Below are 22,726 nucleotides of genomic sequence, written 5' to 3'. Positions count from 1 at the left end.
GTTAATTAGCGGCAACGAATACCGGTCCTTTTTAATAAATATATTTAATTTACGATAATTAACGTAAAAACGGAGTCCTCTATTAACCTTCTATATAAATAAGATAAGCGTTACTTACGAAATAATATTACTAATAATAAAACCTTTTTTTAAAGCGGCAGTAACGTATTTTTTATAAACTTTAAATTCTTCGAAGGATATTTTATAAAATAGGCTAAACTTTAAGTCCTCGGGGCTCTTTTTTTTTCTAGGTTTATTTAATAATCGTTTACGTTTCCCCGGTACGGCGCGATAACGTCGAATTAAGTCTTATTAAAGATATCGTAATACTTATAATAATTAAAAGGTACAGCCTTTTTAACTTTTTATTTTAGGGTTTCCTCGTCGTTTAATAAAAAATCGCTTTTAAAATTAATAACTCGGTTAATATCGTTTAAATATATAATTTTTATAACGTCGGAACTAATATCGCTAAAAAATCCGCCTACGTTTAAAGTTTATACTTCGACAAGCCTTAATTTATACTATCTCACGCCGTTTCGTTTTAGCCCGTAAGGGGGTTTTTTAAGGGACGACCCTTTTTAAATAAAGGTTTTTTAATTAGGCGCGGGGGTAGTAATTTATCGAGTTAACGGTTTATTTTAAAGATCTCGGAATCTTTAAACCGGTCCCTCGGAGGCGGCTTTAATATAACGTAGCGGGGTAATATCGGTCCCTTTATTATTTAGCCTTAGCTATCTATTTTTTATTCCTTAATAAGCTATTCGATACGCTGTCGAACTATTTTTATAGTAGCTTAAAAAACTGCCTCCGGTTCCTTAGGTTAATTTAAGGACGAGCTATCGCTTAAGGCTTCCGGTTTATTTATTATAATAGGCTATTAGTAGTTAAGTTAAGGCTTCGAAAAAAAAAGCCCTATCCCGCCTTTGTTTATCTTTAATAAATATTTTTTTTTATTTCTAAATAACGTTTTAGTTATACTCGGGTTTTTTTAAAAACTATCCTATCTCCGTAATATTAATGTCTCGGGTTTAAACTTTTTATTAATCCTTTAAAAAGACTAGCCGTTTCCTTCGACAGTTTACTATAACGTCGTATTCTTTAAACTATTTTCGTCCGATAATAAGGTCGTGCTTTATATCGATTATAAGGAAGGGTATAAAAGGTGTTTTATATCCTTATATTTTAAAGTTTAAAAAAGAGGGCGACATTAATTAATTAAAAGGATTTGCCGTCGTATCCTCCGATAATTTTAAGTTAAAACTTAGTTAATTATCGAGGGTTTAATCGCTTTATTATTTTACGGGTTAATTTTACGCTTATAAATAGCTTTCCGTTAACTCTCGTGTTCGCGAGTACATTAATAGTAATAATAAATAATCTATTATTTACTATAATATAAATAAAAGTAAAAGGGTCCCTTTTAAAATAGGTCTATAAAAAATTAAAAGGTATATTTTATATACTTAGCTCGAATAATATCCCTAGGAGGGAGTTAAAATTCCTTAGGGTATTTAGTTTTTCGAGTTATTAAAGTCCTCTTTTAAACGGGTAAAGCTAAACGAAACGGTCGATTTAAAATTAATAAAATTATATTTTATTAAAGCTATTAATTCGTTAACTCGCTTAATACGCTACTAATCGAGGGTTTTTTTATTAAAATAGTTCCGAAAAAAATGTTTAGTTTTTTTATAATTAAAGCATACTTTTTTAATTAAAAACTTTTTTATCTTAGCGGTAAAAATGCGACGGGAGATATCGGTCTGCTTAGATAATCCGGTAACGGAGTTACCGGCGGAATTAGTTTTAAAGGCAGTGTTTCGTTTAATACTTTTTCCGGTAGTTTTAACGTTATTCTTTTTTTACGCCGTTATATTAAACGTAGTTACGATTTTATTAATAATCGTATCGGAGGATAATAAAGTAAAATTTATTGAATAAAATATTGTCATTATAGTAATTAATAATTACTTTTTCGTTTAATCGGGCAAATAATTTATCGTTAAATTCCCGTTTATAGTCGTTTTTTTTAACGCGGGTGTGTTTAGTTAGTTTAACGAACTCGAGTCGAAAAGTTTAAAAGCTATTATTAGGTTTTATAGTTAAATCTCGAAAAGCTTTATAGGCTTTTTCGTAAACGTTAAGGTTATAATATTATTTGTATAAATAATTTAAAAGGTTTTTAAAAGTTTTAACTAAGGGGTCGTTCTATTCGTTAATAACGAAAAGGTGTAAGTTCTTAGCGGTTTTACCGTTAACCCGGCTAATAATATAGGTACACTTATTTTTATCGATAAAATAATAGTTAATATTCGTTTTTAATTTACCCTTTAAAGTTATAAACTAGTAATCGAACTTAATTTTAAAGTTTTTTTTATTAATAAATAAAGAGGGGTTAAATATTTTAATACTTCGTTTAAAGCTACTAAGCGACGTAACGCTAGTATAGGTCGTCCCTTTTATCTAAACCGAGACTCCTCGGTTTCGAATTAAAAAATTAACGATATATTAATTTAATTACTAGATTTCCTCGTCTCTTTTTACGACGACTAATATAAAATCCTTCTTTTTCTCGGTAAGCTTACTATCTTTGTTTAATCCTCTATCTTAACTATTTTTTTAGTTAGCGTTATTATTTAAGTCTTTTTCGCCGAAAACGGCAGTTTATATATAGCTCTTTTTTAAGCCAGTATTAAAGTTTTTAGAAATCTTTATTAAATTAAAGGTTTAATCTTTAAAGCTTATTATAAAAAAGGTTCGTAGTTTAAACTTTTTTTAGATAGCGGTTAGGTTTTTTTTATATATTTTATCGAAATATTTTTTAATGATTAAGCTTTTACGCTTAAACTATTAAGTTTTTACGGTCTCGGTAAAAATTACGAAAGATATCGCGGGAGTATTATAATAAAGATTATATATAGTAATTAATCGTTTAATCTTTTTTCGATATTTTCGTTTATAACGTTAAGAAAGTTATCGAAAAAAAAGAGCGTTCGTAGTTTAAGTTTAACTTCGATTTAATATAATTAATAAAATAATTTAGGGGCGGTAATTTTTTGTTCTAAGTCGCTTTTAATATCGAATAATAAGTCTTTATTTTTACGCCCGGTAATAACGCTTTAATTACTTACGTTTATCGGGTTTACGCTAGGGTAAACGAAGGATACGCGTTTAATTAATAAAGAGTCTCGCGCGATACGTTTTTTTAAGCTCGTAAAAAAACGGTTAATATCGTCGATATTAAAACGCACCGACTTACGGGCTTATTTTACGCGCACATCGCGTTTTTTTAAGCCGGCGGTTATTTTAATTAATTACTTTATTTAATCGAAATTAATTTAGGTTTTAATTTCTAAAAGGGTAGAATATTTATAAGGCTTTCTTAGGCTTAGTAAATTAGATCTTTTTCGATAATATTATAATTATAGTAATTTAAAAAGTAAAACTATAAATTATTACTTTATTATAAAAAACCGAAAAAAATAAGGAAAGAAAAAAAAGGTCCAGCTTTACCGGGACGATTTCTTTATCTAAATAAATAGGGAAAAGTTAGATAGCGCTCGGGCTATCTCTCGTATACCCTTGCCCTACTCTAGTTAGCAAGGCCACTAAAGGCCTGTTCTAAGGTGCGCCGTAACATCGCCGAGGATAGCAGTTTATATATAGCTTTCTTTTAAGCTAGTATTAAGGTTTTTAGAGATTTTTATTAAATTAAGGGCTTAGTCTTTAAAGCTTATTATAAGGAAGGTTTATAGCTTAAATTCCTTTTAAATAACGGTCGGGTTTTTTTATATATTTTATCGAAATATCTTTTAACGATTAAGCCTTCGTACTTAAGCTATTAAATCTTCGCGGTTTTAATAAAAACTACGAAAGGTATCGCGGGAATATTATAGTAAGAATTATATATAATAGTTAATTATTTAATTTTTTTCTCGATATCTTTATTTATAATATTAAAAAAGTTATCGGGAAAAAAGAGTATTTATAGTTTAGGTTTAGCTTTAATTTAATATAATTAATAGGATAATTCGAGGGCGGTAATTTCCTATTCTAGGTCGCCTTTAATATTAAATAATGAATCCTCGCCCTCGCGTCCGGTAATAACGCTTTAATTACCTATATTTATTAAGTTTACGCTAAAGTAAATAAAGGATACGTGTTTAATTAATAGGGAGTTTTATGCGATACGCTTTTTTAAGCTTACGAAGGAGCGGTTAATATCGTTAATATTAAAATATATCGACTTATAAGCTTATTTTACGCGTGTATTACGTTCTTTTAAGCCGGCGGCTATTTTAATTAATTACTTTATTTAATCGAAATTAATCTAGGTTTTAATTTTTAAAAAAGTGGGATATTTATAGGGCTTTCCTAGGCTTAATAAATTAAATCTTTTTCGGTAATATTATAATTATAATAATTCGGGAGGTAAAACTATAAATTATTGCTTTATTATAGAAAACCGAAAAAGATAGGGAAAAAAGGAAAAGGTTTAGCTTTACCGGAACGATTTCCTTATTTAAATAAGTGGGAAAAAATCAGGTGGCGCTCGAGCCATTTCTCGCATACCCTTGCCCCACTCTAATTAGCAAGGCTATTAAAAGCCTATTCTAAGGTGCGCCGTAGCATGCGTAATAGGATATATATATTAAAGGAGGCTAATTTAATACTTTTTAAACGCCGGAGAATTAAAAATTCGCGAGTTTAGTTTAAAAAAAGCCTTTATTATTAAGAAATTTTAATAGCTATAGAATAAAAAAGTAAAAAAAAAGCGTTTAACGCCCGATAAAAATAAAAATAAGGGTTCGTTAAAACGGAAAACGACCGGTAAAAAGCGTTATAATATTTACGGCGAAACAGATTATAATACGCGAATATATAAAAAAAAATATAAAATTAAGCGAGGAATTAAATAACGAATAGTTTTAATTAATTTTAAACGTTATAATTAAATTAATTTATATAAAAGGGTTAAGAAATGAAAAAAGTGCGTTACTAAGTAATATATGTCGCGTAGTAATAAACCACGTTATAGTTATTAAAATTAATAGCGGCTATCCTATTAATTTAAAATTAAAATACTTTACTTTATTCTCATAATTTAGCCGTTAAATATAATCTATATCGTGATTAATTAAGCGAGGATACGCGATCGGGTAAATAAGAAATTTAAAAAGGGTATATTAAAAGCGCCGGGCGTCGCTATAACTACCGCTAATAATTCTTAAATTAAAATAGTATTATTAGAATCTCGTTAATTATATACGATTAATAAGATTTTAATAAGGTTTTAACGGGAATATTATAGCCGGCGATAAAAAGGAATAATACGTAAAAATTTTTAAAGCTAAGCGCGTCGCTAAGAATAATAAGGTAAAAGCGAAAGTATATTAATAAATAAATTCTTAATAACGGTTCGCCGGAAAGAAAAAAATAATTAACCAAGGGGGTAGCTAAATATATAAGAAAGTAATAGTGTATAGGTAAAAGAAATTTAAAGACTTGTGAAGAAAAAATGTTTTTGAGACAGTATACCCTGTGTTCAGCCGTCTTTGCGGGGTGCAGACCTGAATATACTGTAATATTACCCGCCAATCAGGTAACACAACAACTTGGGTTTCTGTAGGTGTGTCGCCCAATGGTACTCAGGTGCGAGTTTTCGGCAATCGTTGAGCACCCGCGCATCGATGGATCCCCCCAGTTGCCTATTGCCGCCAAACCGTACGTGATTTTGACAATGCGGTATCTGCTCAAGCTGCAATGCCTTGGTGTCCATCGTATGGTATGACAGCGCGCAGGGGAATCCATCAACCTCCCCTCGAATACTACGGGCCCGCCAAGTCGTACGTTCGGCATGTGATACTTGGGGTAGAAGACTAGACGATCAACACCGTCTGGTATTGGCCGGGCAGAAGGATCGTGGGCCAGTAGTGCCAGTGATGCTACCTGCTGTTAGCAATACTGCAGCAGACCTACATCAATCACCATAATGCTAGCAGCAGACGCCGCGGAACGGTTTCCGCGCCAACCCACTGCACTATGTTAGTGCCCGCGGGGACTCTCTTCGGACGACAGTCTAAGGTTAGCGTTGACTACACAGCAAACATTCATGCTGATTCTAATAGGATCGAAGGGTGAGGAATAGTGCATCCTGGATGGAGTGTGTCTGACTGTGACTGCTATCATCCATTTCCGCGCTACATCCCCCCTGGCACAGGCTTTAGAGTTCCATTTAAGCCGCAGCCCCCAGCCTGGATAGTATTATCGAAAATGTTTGTACCTTGACATAACCCCGACACTGCATTGAACAGTGAACCATGGAGGCATCAAGTGCTGATAGGGGGTTCTTCCAAACCTTGCCTATCCTGAGAAACCAGCTGCAGGACGACCCAACTTGCCAGCGGATACTCAGCTGTAAGCTCCCTTTTTTTCCACTGCGTGCAAGGGCTCGGTTTTGGTGCCCGTGATTACTGATCAGATGGCCAGTCTTCCTGCCTCCGGCCATACTCGAGCAGTTTGGTAGTGAAATCGACCAGTTGGGCGAAGAAGTCCTCCAACCTCACATCTTCGAGTGCATAACGGATGCTGAGAAGAATCTGCCCTATATACGGGGGAGCGGAAAGAATGCATTTGGACAGCCTGTGAGTTCCGAGCTTGTGGTATCTGAAGGCTGGAAGACCCTTCAGAAGTTGGGCTTTACAAAGGGGTACGTTGAGCAAACCCCAACGTATTTCCCAGCATGACTGCTGAATGTTCTTAGACTTTCTGCTCAGGGATATGAAGATGGGCTAGGCCAGTACACCAGGGTGGTCCAGTATATGAGATGTATGCTATGGGAACCGTCGAGCGCCATGACATCCTGTCCCATGGCAATGCAGGACGGCGCCGCCAGACTACTGCAACTGCAGCTAGCCGGCGATCAACTTTCGCCCATCGAAAGAACGGTATTTCAGAACGCGCTTGAACATCTCAAGTCCCGTGATCCAAAGCGAGGATGGACGAGTGGACAGTGGATGACGGAGAGGACAGGCGGTAGTGACGTTTCTCAGACCGAAACAATCGCGACATATTCGCCTCTGCCAGACGGCAATCCGCTGTGCGACCCTGCTGAAGGTATTCCGCTTGGCCCGTGGAGCATCTCTGGGTTTAAATGGTTCGTGAGCGCAGCGGACAGTAATATGACTATACTGCTCGCCCAAACCCCGAAAGGCCTCAGCGTGTTCTATGCACCACTGCGTCGCTTCAACCCGACACTGGTCAGAACCGCCTCGGGAGACAAGGGAACAACCGAGCTCAACGGTGTAACCATCTCACGACTGAAGAACAAAATGGGGACCAAGCCCCTTCCCTCGGCAGAACTCGTACTCGATGGCATGAGAGGGTGGCTGGTGGGGGAAGAAGGGCGTGGCATACAGACCATATCCACGATTCTCACCATAACCCGGGTCCGCACTACCATCGGCGCTATGGGCTACTTGGGTCGGGGCTTGGCCATCGTACGCGCCTTTACCAAGGTCCGAGAGGTTGGTGCTGGCAAAGGAACCCGCATCCGGCTCTTCGACAACGCCCTGCATATGCAAACCCTAAGCAACATGACGATAGAATACCACGGCATGATGCTATTGGCCTTTTACAGCGCATACGTTATGGGGCTCGAAGAGCATGCAGGCCAGAGCCAAAGTCCACCGCCGAGCGCCGTCGCCAGGATTACTCCTCAGAAGGAGTCGGTCACCCCCCTTCTCCGAGTTTTGACGCCAGTCTTGAAGGCGTACTGCACGAAGCAGTGTATCCCGCTGCTCTACGCTTGCATGGAAAGTATGGGTGGTGTGGGATACCTCGAGAATTCGGAAACGGAGTATCTCAACATCGCGCGGCTCTTCCGTGATGCTTGTGTCCTCAACATCTGGGAGGGTACAACCGACGTCTTGAGCACCGATCTTGTTCGCGCCGTGAAGCATCCCCTGCACGGGGAATCCAGCATGGCGGCGCTAGATGCTCTGGTCAATCAAGCAGCAGGAGGCGAAGACATGGTCGTGTCGAAATGGAAAGCACTGAGGCAGAAGATTGAGACCACAGTCCAGTCCGACCTTCTCATTCAGGCCAGAGATGTCTTGTGGGCAAGCGCCGAGATCGTCCAGGCAGGTCTATTCTGTATCGAAGCCGAGGCGTACCCAGACCAGAGAACGCAGGAGATGTGCCGCCGCTATCTTGGCAAGAAGGGCTTCAAGGGGGAACCCGGTATGTCTGAAGCCAGAGATATGAGGGAAGCACTTCGGTCCAACCAAGAGATCGTATTTGGATCCGAAGTGATATCACCACCGGTAATACAGAGGCCCAAGATGTAATGTAGTGTAGTGGACTGGGGTACAATGGGGAGCATTCTGAAAACGACTGGAACAAATACTTGTTGTCATGCGCCTCTGGTTAAGTAGGTAGATTTGACCTTGGCCGACTCAGTCCGACGCTCCAGGTTTCGTTTGATGCATGTTAGTTAGTCTGATACCTGAGGAACCTGTTCGAGGAAGGGACCCGTGCCAAAGAGAAAAGCGGGGCGCCTTCTCTACTGCCTACCAAGCTTTCCGTCTCGAAAGTGAAGGGAACCTAAGCCGTTTGACGCATGGAACCAGCTGCTAGTACAGTAACCCACATGTAGTTGGTCCGGCGTCTCTCTTTCTCTCGCCCGAAGAAAAGAAACCAAAGAAGAAAAGAGGGTTCACCGTCTGTTGCCTCTCATGATCTATCATCAGAGTCACTTTCTTCCCCCTTCCGTTTAGCAACCTTGGAACCTTTTCGGACCCCGGAAATGTGCTGCTGCTAAGCCATGCCTTCAAGAGCGCCACAGCAGGCACCACCAGCCTCAACCGAAGCCGTCTACCATGATGACGACCCTCCACCGCCCTACACAGCCCTAGAGGAATCCGAGACCGCAGCCCTGCTTGAGGGCAGAGTCGGCGGCGGCAATGGCACCCCGGTGGAGGACTACGGCGTCGCCCCGCCGCGGCGCCCGTCCGGCAGGAGACGAGGAGCCAGAAGGCGGCTGCTACCGCTCTCCAACCTCATGACCGTCGTCCTCGCCTGCATTCTGGGAACCTTCCTCGCCACCTGTCCCATCCCGCGGCAATCCGTGCCCCAGCTCCCGCGCCTGGCCCTCATGACCCTGTGCACGTCCCTCGTGACCCTGCTCTCCCCCAGCGTCAGCTTCCGCTGCTGCTGCTGCTGCTGCTGCTGCTGTTTTCGCCGACGCATACGACGGAGCGGCGGCCGCACCACCAAGAAACCCATCGTCGCGCGTCGCCTCATCGTCGCGTACTTGGGCCTCTACCTGGCGGCCTACGCCTTCTTCGGCCTGGCCGAGGAGGTCGGCTTCGAGACCAGCTCCGTCGGCGCCGTCGTCTTCGGCCACCGTACCGCCGCCGTGGGGCTGCAGCCGGGCTATGGCGTGCGAGTGCTCATGGTGGCCGTCGGCTTCGCGTTGCAGCGGGCGTCGGGCCTGTTCTCGACCTGCCGCATCCTCGCCACGTACCTGCTCCTGATGGCGTGGGTGTATGCCGATGCCCCGCTCACGATCCTTAGTCTGGCAACCGGGCGGAAACACTGGTGATGCGGCCGGGCTGGCATCCTTCGTCTTGCGTCTTTTGCGTGAGCTCTCGAGTCGTAAAATACGATTGATCTTGTATTATTGCAGCGTGTACCAATCGCGTTCGGTATGTGCATTCAAGACTGTGAACTGGCGCTCTACATGTACATACACTGCTTTACTGCGTAGGCGTTAGTTATTAGATATTGATTGGGATGGTCGGGCGAACATACATATACAAAGGAATACGGCCGACACAGAATCTCGTGCCTCTTGCTTATCTGCGAACTGATCCGGTGTACTCTGGTCGCACCAGGACTGCAAGGTCTGTATTACTCTTCAGATTAGGTACATGAATATGTAATCGTCCACCAGTACTGCCCCCTTTATTACCATTATCTCACTACGCACTACCAAGCGCGTGCTCTCAAAACCATGTTGGAGAGCAATTGTCTGACTTCTCCAAAAAGGCTCGCCTGAACTACCAGCTCACCATACATCCGAACAATACCAGCCTCACCCTGACCCTCACGAACATGCAACAATCCATGCTCCTACACCATCAGCGTACTCAGAAGCGGATCCCACGCCAGCTTGCAGAAAGGAGAGAGCAAATTGGTTCACGCTGCTAGCCAGCCAGCTGATCTTTCTGTCTCCGCCATACTCGACCGGCAATGCGTGGCAATCAAAAGTGCCAAATATTGGTGTTTCTCCCGGGTAGACCTGCTGGAGCGCCGAGTTGTTCCAGGGAATAGACCCGGCGCCGTCTGTCACAGAGATGACCATACCCGAGTTTGAAAGCAGCTCTTGCTCTGAGCCGCTGAAGTTGAAGCACGGATAGCCCGGTGGCAAAGTGCTACAGAATGGGAGCCGGAATTGCAGGGCACACAACCTCCCTGCGGCGGGGACAAAAGAACTTGGTATCCGGTACTGGAATATGGTGTTGTCTGTGGGTGTGATTGAAGCATTTGCTGATGTGTCAGAAATGCCGTCTTGTGTGGGAAATCCAATCTTGATGGGGGCAATCGATGGAGCCGAATCTGCAACCGCACATGACGCGGTGGCAATTGCAGACGAGTTGGATGTGCTCGATGGCACCAGTGTCGTTCTGGAGACGGTGAAGGTCGTAGCATTGGCTACACTCGATGGCACTGATGTTGCTCCGACTGAGCCGGAAACCAATGTAGCATTTGCCGCAGCTTTAGAGCTAGCTGTGCTCGCAGAACCTAGTACTTGGTGTGATCTCACACTGGGGGTGCTGGTAAAACCAACAACCGTTGTTCTGGTTGTTCTTATGGCAGTAGGTGCCGGGGCTGGTTGGACAACAGGGGCAGAGCACCCAGATGTCTGATCTATTGCAATCAAGGCCACCTCCTGGCAATTCGAGGACATCGCCTTTGAAGAGGAGTAAACTGTATGACCGCCGTCGTGGCTGAATCCTGCCGAACAGGCGACGAAAGCAGCGTTTCCACCGTCGTAGGTAAGCAACTTGCTCGAAGTGTCCAAATTATGCTCCAATCTGAATTCCGAGGGAGCTGGTGCACCAGGACGGCACTTGAATTGATGTCCAGGCTCTCCCACGGAGCACCTATTCCCTCGTGTGTCAGAGATGATCCCAGAGGACTGCTCAAGGCAGAGCGTTGTTGGCTGGAAGGGTCCCCCAAACACAAGATCGCCGGTCTGGGCTTCCCGAAGGATTCCTCCGATAGTGTCATTATTGATGAGACTGAAGCAGCAGCGCGACGAAGCTTGCTGTGGGCGGATCATGGCAGCTGCGCTCATCGGAAGAGCCAGAAGAGGTGTCGGCTTCATGGTGGGTAGGGTCTTGGGAGATCTACCAAGAGATATGCGGGATGACGTAACGCTAAAAGAGGTATGGGTTGAACGAGCGACGGCGAGGGATCGACCAGCATATAAGGCGTTTTGTCGATCAACTGCTGGCTGAGAGCCGAGGAGGCTGGATATGTGTGGGAGCCACGGTATGGCACTAGGGACGAGCACGAGAAGGCTGTCAAGTGGACAGGAAAGAAGGATAGAATACGCCGGTGAGGTTGGATGGTTTAAGAAGTAATAATTATTGGTGACAGAAATGCCCCAAGTGCTTGTGGGCGAGGTTGACGACGGAATGCTGTCCGAGAGGCGTTCTTGCCAAAAGGTAAGACAAGTCGAAGGCAGGGGCTGGATGGTTCAACGTCAAAGTTGTAGAACCAGCAGACCGACCTCCAGGGCTGCTTCAATTGCTGAGTGATTACTACACGCGGTCATCCATTCCGCTTGAGGATCGCAGATCAACATGGACCGCTTAATATCCACGAGGGACGAAAATGGAAAGACCAAGCGACTTTTGAAGAACGCGAAAGGCAAAGTGAAGGAAGCTGCCGTTTGTGTTCAACCGCCTTACTTACACTGGCTGTTCACGCAACTTTCATTTCGTCACATCCGAGACATGGCAAATACCAGAATCAGAAATCAATCGCATTTCGATAACTATCGCCAAACCCAGCAATTGTGTAATTACTTGCAAACTGTTTGTTACCGTTCTCGTGATGACGCTACTGGGTGCAACATAAAACGACCACAACACGTATCACACACCAGAAGACGGTTAAACATAGAAGCCGATTGGAGCAACATTCTTGCACCATTGGTACACAGACAGGCCAAAAGTACGCGACACGATCTAGAGTATCATGGATTGAGTATCTGGGCACTTCGCGGAGTGGTTTCCTTCTGTTCCTCATGCAAGACCTATCTCTCGTAAGGTGTGGGTATCATAACATGAATTCATAAATCATAGCTCGTCCGTATCATCATCATCCAAAAGCCACGTAGATATAGTTGGTAATGCCCTACTCGAGCCCCCCGAAGGCCTCGCCTCCTTGATATGGGCGCCATCACCAGCAGACGGCATCTTTGCCTGCTCCTTGTCAGCGGGGCCACCGTATAACAGAGACCCCGGGCCAGCTCGTCTCGTGGCCTTGTTCTGTTCCATTCTGGCCTTCGCATCTTCCAGAAAGCCGTTGGTTGCCTCATCATCCTCGAATTTCGCATTGCCAGGTTGTTCGAGAGAGTCAAGGCGTTTCTTATAGAAGGTGTCCAAGCAATTGCGCCGCTCTTCTTGCGTCATACTCTCAACGGTTAATGCAAATTCTGTCGCATTGGGGAAACCAAACGTCTTCGCCATCGTACAGAACTGCCGCTGCATGACATCCTCAGGAGGGTTGTAAAGGAAACTGGTCGACGTGGTGCCTGCACCCTCGTCGCCGTTGTCAAAGACGGCACGGCCAATAGGACCTGTGTCTTCGCTACCCTCCAGCTGTGCCTGCCGAGACAGTCGATCTTCGATTTTCGAAGACCCTACCACTTCCGAGTTCTCGTGGGTGTATTCGACACCAGCAGATGCCAGGATAGCCTGGATGGCATCGCTTTTTCGTTTTGGCTTCGCCCCTATTGCGGGGACGGGGCGCTTAGCCTTCTCGTCTTTCGTCAGCATGGCAGCCAATTGACTCAACCCTCCGTTTCCGTCGTCGGCGTCTTTTTCCTGCTTGATGACTTGGGTATCACCGTCCTCAACCGCCTTTTCCATGTCAATATCCACCAGATTCACGCCAGCCTTGGCCTCGGCTATATTGGTTTTGTTGACAATCTCCCGTAGCACAATCTGATCGCCATGGAAGGCGAGCAAGTTGCCGAGACCGAAAATCTCACCCTTACGTTCCTTATCTTGCTGAACACCCTTGAAGTAGCGTCGTTCATTCGATGCGTTATAACCGATGTTTGCCTGCTGTTGCTTGTATATCTGTCGCGCATAGGTTATCTCTTCAATAGTGCCTGCAGAGATCAGTCGGTACACATCGACATCTCGAACTTGCCCTATTCGATATGCACGATCCTGGGCCTGCAGGTCATAAGCCGGGTTCCAGTGAGGATCCATGATGACCACTTTATTGGCCGAAGTAATGTTGAGACCGACACCTCCAGCCTTGGTGGATATGAGAAACACAAACTGGTTCGGATCTGAGTTGAAATCATCAACTGTTTGCTGGCGTTCCTCGTAACTGAGGGACCCGTCAAGGTAACTGACACTGTAGGCCGTGTTACCGAAAAGGTGCTGGAGGATCCTGAGCAATCTAACACTGTGGGAAAAGACGAGGACTTTATTGCCACTCCCATGCCAAAACTCCAGCAACTTCTTCAGAACGACCCATTTCCCGCAATACTTCGGGTCAGCCAGACTGAGGAGTGAGTCGCGGTTGTTGTACAGACTGTGCCAGTCGTCAGGCACCGCAGCTTGAAGGTACTTGAGGTCACGCGTCTGCTTGGCGCTGGCTTCGGTATGTTGGGGTATAAGCAAAGTAAGATGGTTCGATAGTTTTTGCAGCGACATGACAATAGGAAACACCAATGCTTTCCAAGTATCCCCGTTGGCATTTACCATGTGACAACAGAATCCGCGTTTGTTACCAGAACCGCACTCGCAGACTTCGTGAGCGGTCTTCACAAACTCAACTAGGGGGCCAGTCACCAGGTTCTCATAAGCTTGCCGCTGGATTTCGGATAGCGGACAGAAAACAACCTTGTCACTCTTCTTCGGTAGCTGGTGGGCGATGAGGCTTTTCATGCGTCGCAAGAAGAATCGAGGGAGAAGGTTCTCCTTGAGCATTTTAGCAGTTTTCCTGCCAGTGCTCAATTGTTGTTTCGTCGCGTCGTGGGACTGCCCGATAGTGAGGGGCTTGCAAATGGTATGTTTCCATTCGCTCATGGTGCCTAAGACTCCAGGGTTTGTCCAGTTGAGGAGTGTCCAGAGCTCTTCGTACCTATTCTGGATTGCAGTACCCGTCAAGCCGATGCGACACAATGCATTGACCTCGTTCATTGCTCGAGTCACTTCAGCCTTGACGTCTTTGATCGAATGGCATTCATCGGCCACCACTACATCCCAAGGCACGGAATTGACCTGGTCGCGGTTGTTTTTGTACGTCGTATATGTGGTGATCATGATCTCGATTCTGCCAGCTCGGGCACTGTCAAGAACATCTTCTTTGTCCGTACCATGATAGAGATCTGTGTTCCACCAGCCCCAACGATTCAACTCATTCTTCCAATTCTGTGTTAAGGAGCCCGGGCAAATGATCAGGGTACGAGGATACCAACGTTCGGTCCCCCGTCGAAACTTGCGCATTCTCTTGGCGTCTCTTTTGTCGCCAGTCTTGCCGTAGGCCGCAGTGAGGAATGCGGCGACTTGCACCGTCTTTCCTAATCCCATATCATCGCCAAGGATGCCTCCCTTTTGGTAGACGAAGAGCTCATGTAGGAACCCCACTCCCTCGATCTGGTAGTCACGCAGGTATTGTGCGATCGAGGCGGGAATTACTCCCAGAGTCCCCTTGATCTGAATATCTTTGTAGTCCCGGCATGGCTGTACCCCACTCAATGGGTCAAACTGAGGTTTCTCCTCTAGCTTTTCCAGCCCCTCATCTTCAGAGAACTGCAGGTCGCTATAATCGGGTGCCAGACGCAAACCCGCTTCCTTGAGAGCCTCGCAATCCTGGTCGAAATGTTGTCTTCGGGATTGCAGGTACTGAGGCAACAACTTCTCAGGTGGATCCTCCTCCGGGTCCGGTGAGCTGGCACCTTTACGCTGTGGCTTCCCCTTCCCTCGATCATTGCGCCCTGCGGCGGTTGTTGCTGGTCTCTTACCCTTGGACTTGAGCGAGGCTTTTGACTTTTGCCGTTTTCGCCTTTGAAAGGCCTCGAACGTAACGTCGTCCTCACCTTCCGTCCAGTCAACTTTGTCAAGTATTTCAACTTGAGGCTTTCGCTTTTCTAGCTGGGTTGGATTGCTGGAGGTGACAAGTGCAGAATCGTATTCTGATTCGGATTCTGTGGTGAAATCGTCCGAAATGTCAATGGTACTCGACTTGCTCGCCATGGTTTGGTGGTAGACAGTTGTGATTTAGATTATCAAGCCGAATCATCATGGAGACCGAGGTTCTGACATTCACAAAGGCTAAATAGATTACTGGTTGGTGTAGAACAAAGGCCAAGGCCACCTCCAATAACTGTAGCAACGCGCGTTTAGACAGTCGCGTTGTCACGTGACTCAAACCAAAGACATTCTGAGAACATGTGCAGAACCAAGGCCACCAACCTTAGGCACTTTTCTTTTCTATATCATACCTAGGTTTGTATCTTCGAAGTCGTCATCACACAGTAACACGTACAGACTTTTCTATCCTGATATCGTCTCGGCTGCAAATGTATGTGGCCAATTAGCACACAAACCACTCCGAATCCGTCGCCATGTTCCTATCTCAGGCATCATCGTGTGCCCCTTTTCACTGCGCGAGCAAGACAAGGGATTGTATCGGCTGAAAAGATAGCCACGACGATGTTCTACTCTACTCACTTGCGTGTGTAGTTTGTTTTTGTTTCAATGAGCACTTGAATCCAGAAGATCCGTGTTTTCTTGCTGGTGTAGTGCCAGCTTCCACTATTCGTCAATCTGCAACACCACATTGTTTAATCTAATCCATGATGCCGAATGTGGCGACCAAAGGTAGAAAGGTGGAAAAATTGTGATATCTTACTTTATTGACAGTGTACCGCTCGAGTACTTGCCTGTTTGCCTGCCTATCGCTAGAAATTGGACATGACAGGCACTGCCTCACAGATGATTGTTGACACCTTGAAATATAAAGCATGCTCAGCTCACAATGGCCTTTTCCAGCCAATAATTATTGTCCCCTGCCCTCCTACTGCACTTTTTGCACTACATTCGTAAAGATTTATGGACTAGTTGCCAAGTTGCAGATGAGCTGCGGATTTGGGTTCCGTACCGTAACTCCAACATCTCATCTGCTTTGGTCAACTCCCCTGGCCCAACTACCTCTTTTGAAATTGTTGCCCTGCATCATTGGTAGTGCCATCTTCAACGAAATCGTTTGATCATTGGTGGCATCATGTCATCTTGATGGCTACTAAAAATACCCAGCCAAGCAGGGAGCTGCTTAGATGGTATCGCAAGTGCTCACCTCATCGCCTTGATCTCATCGGAGACTTCGCAGGCAAAGAGCTGTTTGCTGTCGATGCCAACTCGCTCCTTCTCCACTGTGTGACTCAGGCGAATGTTGATTTTACAGGTGAGTATTCCCAAGATGGATGCATGGAAACTGTCTGACGATGTAGTAAGATGGATTTCAACTACTTCATGCTGTCTATGCTGTCGAGATATTCCTGCGTCGTCTGCATCAGCGAGGATGCAACTTTCACTTGGTGTTCTTTCGCAAATACGTGGAGATGAGCATCCCACCCGGAACCTCCAAGGAAAACACCAACAAATACCTGCTTGCGTCGCAAGTACTGTTTCATCACCTCCAACACCACTCCGATGACTCGGAAAATGAACCGCAAAGGGCCTTCGTATACGAATTTTCCGGTCCTGATGCCTCGGCATTCAAAGAATACGTCAAGGCAAATGCTGTACGTTGTTTTCTTTGGCCTTGACGGGGATATTGGCGACGGCGCTGGCCTTCAGGCCCGCGCACGTTATGTCCACGTGTTATACCAGGCCCTCAAGTTGGATATCAAAGTCGCTCTCCTCAATGACTTGGAGATTCGAAACAACAAGGTAAAAAGTCCACTCATTGTTCATCTTTCTCCCTTTCGCTAATTGCTCTAAGATGTTCGCAAGCGTAATCTCGCCCACAGATCACGATAACCCGGCGTTCAACATCAAACTCGAAGACTACAAGGGTCCCGATGTCCCTGGAGATTCATCTGTGAACGAGAAACTGGAAGCAAAACTTGAAGGGTACAGTGTACGAGAGAAGATCTCTACCGCCGCAATCTGTCAGTTGGTGTCCAAGGACTCCTCAAATAGCCTCAAGATGGAAGTCGTTGCTCTGACATTACATTTGATGGGTATGCGTCACTGGGCTCTCACGGAACGACCCTGTAAGGCTATCCTTTCAAAAAGGCCGGCGCCACTGGAGGATTTCTTGGAAAAAATTACAATCATCCTGGCGTGTGTCAGTCCAACATCTTGGCTCTTCCAGGGGACTTGGGATCTCTCCGACTTATTCGATGGTCGTGTGTTCCTTAGCGTTTACACTGGCGTCAGAAATAAGAGAGCCTTCCCAGAAACCCTGGTTCAGGAAACGAGGGCTTTGCTACGCGTCATTGAAGATACCACAGAGGCAAAACTACTACGCCATCTTCCGCCAGTCTTAAGCGTCTCTGAAGACGAAAGCGTTGTGCCAGCTCCATCGTCGCTTGAATATGCGATGCTACCTTTCTCGCATCCTATTATCGACCAGTACCTAGCCGCTGTTAATCTCGACATAGATGCGGCATTCGTTGGTGACAACTCCAACCAAGTCTTCAAGGAGATTTTGCACTGGCACAATGCGAACTCGAGCCTTAAGCATAAGCACGGTCCAAAGCCGCTTCGGTTCTTCGCTCACAAAAGAAACCAGATACTCATGGACGATATTATGAACTACTCTGCAAGCCTTACAAACTCGACTGGCAAAGCGATTAACCCCGAGACCATCGTCGTGCAACAAGACCATCGCCCAATGAAACCATCCAAGGCACATCCGAGGACTGCGAAGAAGGCCAAGGCAGAAAGCAAAGAGAAATTGAAGACGGAAAAGCTACCACGAGCGAATGGAACACAGAGAGCACTGGACGCCGCAAATGCTACTCGCGAACGAAAAGGGCAGGCCAAGACTGACTCCGTTCTGACCGGTTGGGCAGATAGGTGGAGGGAGGACTTTGATGTGGAGAAGTCTCTAATCAGACGGCATCGCCTGGTGTTGATATATCTTGGAAACCTCCGAAAGCAGGATTATGATGTTGTAGGGCCCGAAGTCTTGCTGTACATTTGCATTATCCTATGTCAAATGTGGACTGAACTTGTTCAACGCAATCCTACACATAATCAGAACGCTACAGGTGAGCCGCGACACTCGTCAATGTCTATCCTGTATGACCTCGTTTCTTGACTAACAAAATACAGGGATGCAGATTGCAGGTCTGATCTACCATCATTCCACTACCATTGCGCAATTGCCTGGATGCACAATTCAGATTTCAGATGCTGTGCAGCATTTGGCGAAACTCCTGCGTCTTCCAGAGATCCCTATGGCGGAATCGTTTAAGAACTCACGTCCTTTGGTCTTCAAAGTACATCAATTCGAGGACTTGCGTCTGCCTCTGGCTGCGGTCGAGTTTCAGTTACAGTACTGCGGTCCATATCTCGAGCGCAGCTTTGATTCTAGAAAAGATGAACGAGTTTCGTTCTCTCCAGACGCATGGCAGCGGGACGTCTTGGACGCAATTGATGCTGAAAAGAGCCTTCTTGTGATAGCCCCGACCTCTGCAGGCAAAACCTTCATATCATTCTACGCCATGAAGAAAGTCCTGCAGGTTGATGATGATGGAGTCATCGTGTATGTGGCACCAACCAAAGCACTTGTCAACCAAATCGCTGCCGAGATACATGCTCGCTTCTCCAAGTCCTATAAGCACTCGAACGGTTGGTCAGTCTGGGCTATTCACACGCGAGACTACCGAGTCAACAACCCCACTGGTTGCCAGATCTTGGTGACAGTTCCTCATATCCTGCAGATCATGCTGCTATCGCCGGCGAACAACAGGACGAAGAACTCTTGGTCGCGAAGAGTGCGGCGCATCATATTTGACGAAGTTCACTGCATTGGACAATCGGAGGAAGGTGTTGTATGGGAGCAGCTAAATCTTACGGCGCCTTGTCCCATCATTGCCTTGTCCGCCACAGTTGGCAACCCGGAGACATTTCACGAATGGTTGAAAGTAACCCAGGAACAACACGGCCGGTCGCTATACGTGATCAAACACGACTCACGCTACTCAGACCTCCGCAAATATATATACGCGAAGCCTACGACGTTCGAGTTCACCGGGCTGAAGACGGTCGACCATCTGCCAACCCCTGGTCTTCATGACACCAGTAAGGAACCCGCATTTAGGCATATTCATCCAGTAGCAGCATTGCAACCAGGGTAAGTCCTTTTAAGATGATGTGACTACACTCATATCAGATACTTTAGCATGATCCGGGCTAATCCATTCTTTTGCAGAGACGATCAAGCACTGGATGACATCAACTTGGAACCACAAGATTGCTTAGCTCTGTGGAAGGCTATGGCCAAGGCAAACGTGAAGAACTCCCAATCGTTGAATCCCATCAAGATACTCACGGGGTTGACTTCTAAGGCTCAAGTGGTCTTATGGGAGAAGCGGCTTAAACACATGCTTAGTCACTTGATGGCGACTGATGGGGGGGCGCTTCGACGAAGTACGCTCAGAACTCCTAAAGGTCCAGCCCCAACCCCGAATGCGTGAAGATCCTTTCAAGCAAGATGAAGACACACAGTCCGAGCAAGCACATACCATCGCGCTTCCTTTGCTAAGTGATCTACACAGCCACGATGGACTACCGGCAATCATCTTCAACCATGAACGTTATGAGTGCGAGCAAATCCTGGGCAATGTGTTCGAAAAACTGAAAGACTCCGAGCTTTGCTACAAGAATTCAAACCCGGAATGGAAGGAGCAGATGCGCCAATACAAATTGTGGAAGCAAACAAAGGCCCTCAAGAAAGCTGCCGTCAAGCACGACGAAAGCAGGAAGAAGCCGAAGGTTCGAGCAGAGAAGGAGCCTGCCAAAATCTTGGAAGGACAGAGGCGCCGCGAACTCGACCGCATCAATCTTAGTCGCTGGAGTTCGTTTGATCCCGCGGCACCTTTGGACGAGTTCAGTTTCGCCGACAAGACGAAGTTGGGCAACTCCGAGCTGGAGAAGTTACTGAAGCCTCTCAAAGACACCGGGGTTTTTATTGATGCCCTCAGGAGAGGAATCGGCGTACATCATGCCGGAATGAACCGTCAATATCGACAAGTGTAAGTTTCTGTACTCGCTGCGATGGGTAATGCCATGAGCTCATATATCTCAGTGTTGAAATACTGTTTCGCAAAGGTTTTCTGCGTGTAGTAATCGCCACTGGTACGTTGGCCCTTGGGATCAACATGCCATGCCGGACCGTGGTCTTCATGGGAGATTCGGTTTTCCACACGGCCTTGAATTATCGACAGGCATCAGGGCGTGCTGGCCGCAGAGGCTTCGATCTGTTGGGCAACGTGGTATTTGCCGGCATAAAGCCACAGCGAGTATTTGAGATGATGTCTTCAAAACTTCCTGACCTAAGGGGCCAATTCGCCCTCTCAACGACGCTCGTGCTTCGCGTCCTTGGGCTGCTCCATGCCACCGATAACACAGCCTACGCAGTCAGCATCACGAAATCACTACTGACACATAATCAGCTCTTCCTTGGAGGCCCCGAGTCGAAATTATTCGTACAACACCACCTCCGTTTCTCCATAGAGTACCTTCGACGCGAACGTCTTCTATCGAAGAAGGGGGCACCGATCAACTTTGCCGGTCTGGTTGGGCATCTGTATTTTACCGAAAATGCCGCTTTCGCATTCCACGCGCTGCTCAAAGGAGGCTATTTCCATAATCTCTGTGCCAACATCTATTCCAAGCGCGATAAAGTTCTGGAAGAGCTCGCATTGGTCATGGCCCATCTGTTCTTGAGAGTACAGTGTACGAATGCAGTCAAGATGTCCATCAGCCATGGGGACGTATCACCTTCTGTCCTGCTGCCGAACCTGCCCACAAGTGCCGAGGAGATCTTAAAGGAGCACAATCGGCATATCCTGAGCATATTCACATCGTACGCCACGTCTTTCGCCCGTATGCATCTACAAGATGTCCCTGACCGAGTACTCCCTTACACTCAACACGCGGTTGGGCCCGAGCAGTCTGGTGGCTACGGAAGCCTAGACAAGCTTCCACCTTGCTTCCTTCGGTCGCCATTTGCGGCGCTTTCCGGTCACGATGACACATTTTCCAGCATCCAGGATCTCTGCAACAATGTTCGATCCGGGGTCTTCATGGAGAAGTCTGCCATTCCATCCCTGCCCATCGCCCCTCATGATACGGACGGGCCCCTGAATGGGTATCTGTTCAACTTCTACAAGCATGGTGATATGGAAGCCCTGAAGGGGAGCAACAAGATCCGCAGAGGCTCTGTCTACATCATCTTGAAGGATTACATCCTGATCCTGTCAACTATCGTCGCGAGCTTGAAGAACTACACCAGCACAGATGCAATGGTGGACGACGAGGACATCATCGGCGTCTACGACGATGAGAAAGACTCGACCGAAAAGCGTGATGACACGAAAGGTAGAGGCTCTGGCTGTTCCGGCAACCGCGCATCGCTACCATCTTGGGCCAATGCCCAGCACGGGACGTTGGAACATGTCCAGAAGGCTTTTGCTATGCTGTTGGAAGAGTATGACAACAAGCTGCGGAAAACCAAAAGTTGACGGGCCGAAGTTACGGCACGGCACAGGAATGTATGAGTATGTACTGAATTGAACTTGGTGGTTGCGCAAAATATGGGAAGATTGCTCAGCATTGTTGGTCATCATCCCAGCTGTCGATCTGATAGCCTGGAGGAGCTGCCGGCCAGCTGGATCGATAAATCGCCTCCAAGGTTGTATTCCGCCCCTACCATTTAGCTAATTGAACGTACGGGGTTGAAGACGGGCCCGGACGCCCGCGGATCATGGCGGTACGTACTTGGCAGCTTGGTTGGTGATTTGCTGATCTGCTAGCACTGCGGATTGACGTAAGCACACCCTGTGACGTTGTCGCTTTAGGAACCCAGTCCCGCCGTCATTAGCAGGTTCTTTGCACAAAGCCCCAACCCGATCGGCATTTTCGGCATGCTTGGGAGAGCCAGGTTGATTTGGAGGGATCATGGAGGCACCTGTGAATAGGCCTGTGTACAGGCAATAATAATAATAATAATAATAAGATTCATTGGAGAGAGCACCTAAGCCATGCCTTATCATTTCCGACCAGACGGACCACGGTAGAGACAGAAAAAAAACCAAGGCTTACTTCAATTTTCGGATGCTTGGGGGATTGCTTATTCCCACTTTGCTGCTTACTTAAAACAGGATATCATGCGAACTTACCTTAGAGCACAAACGAAGCTCAGCTTTCTTTCGTCACTCTGCACTGCCAGG

At 46.1% G+C, this 22,726-nt stretch overlaps 4 protein-coding genes across 4 annotated transcripts; 2 read left to right on the top strand and 2 right to left on the bottom strand.

Moving 5' to 3' along the window:
- Positions 1 to 6,320: 6,320 nt before the first annotated feature.
- On the top strand, positions 6,321 to 8,348 carry PG986_007984 (Acyl-CoA dehydrogenase; the record flags this gene model as incomplete). The annotated part of the gene is made up of 3 exons (XM_066844206.1): positions 6,321 to 6,417; positions 6,490 to 6,709; positions 6,764 to 8,348. 3 exons carry the CDS (start codon positions 6,321 to 6,323, stop codon positions 8,346 to 8,348), a joined length of 1,902 nt encoding a protein of 633 aa, XP_066700318.1.
- Positions 8,349 to 9,043: 695 nt separating this feature from the next.
- Positions 9,044 to 11,392, bottom strand: PG986_007983 (uncharacterized protein; the record flags this gene model as incomplete). Its single annotated transcript, XM_066844205.1, has 2 exons — positions 9,044 to 9,673; positions 10,139 to 11,392. The coding sequence occupies 2 exons, from the start codon at positions 11,390 to 11,392 to the stop codon at positions 9,044 to 9,046; spliced, it is 1,884 nt and encodes a 627-aa protein (XP_066700317.1).
- Positions 11,393 to 12,371: 979 nt separating this feature from the next.
- Positions 12,372 to 15,512, bottom strand: PG986_007982 (uncharacterized protein; the record flags this gene model as incomplete). The annotated part of the gene is made up of 1 exon (XM_066844204.1): positions 12,372 to 15,512. The coding sequence occupies one exon, from the start codon at positions 15,510 to 15,512 to the stop codon at positions 12,372 to 12,374; it is 3,141 nt and encodes a 1,046-aa protein (XP_066700316.1).
- A 1,041-nt stretch (positions 15,513 to 16,553) lies between these two features.
- On the top strand, positions 16,554 to 22,018 carry PG986_007981 (uncharacterized protein; the record flags this gene model as incomplete). The annotated part of the gene is made up of 8 exons (XM_066844203.1): positions 16,554 to 16,722; positions 16,773 to 17,062; positions 17,151 to 17,210; positions 17,263 to 18,538; positions 18,603 to 19,626; positions 19,666 to 19,922; positions 19,972 to 20,527; positions 20,581 to 22,018. 8 exons carry the CDS (start codon positions 16,554 to 16,556, stop codon positions 22,016 to 22,018), a joined length of 5,070 nt encoding a protein of 1,689 aa, XP_066700315.1.
- Between the last annotated feature and the right edge of the window lie 708 nt (positions 22,019 to 22,726).

Source organism: Apiospora aurea (assembly GCF_038362705.1).
Source record: "Apiospora aurea strain CBS 24483 chromosome Unknown utg000005l_segment0_segment0, whole genome shotgun sequence".
NCBI lineage: Eukaryota > Fungi > Ascomycota > Sordariomycetes > Amphisphaeriales > Apiosporaceae > Apiospora > Apiospora aurea.
Note: the sequence above shows the minus strand (reverse complement) of the source record. Positions and strands in the feature narration are given on the sequence as shown.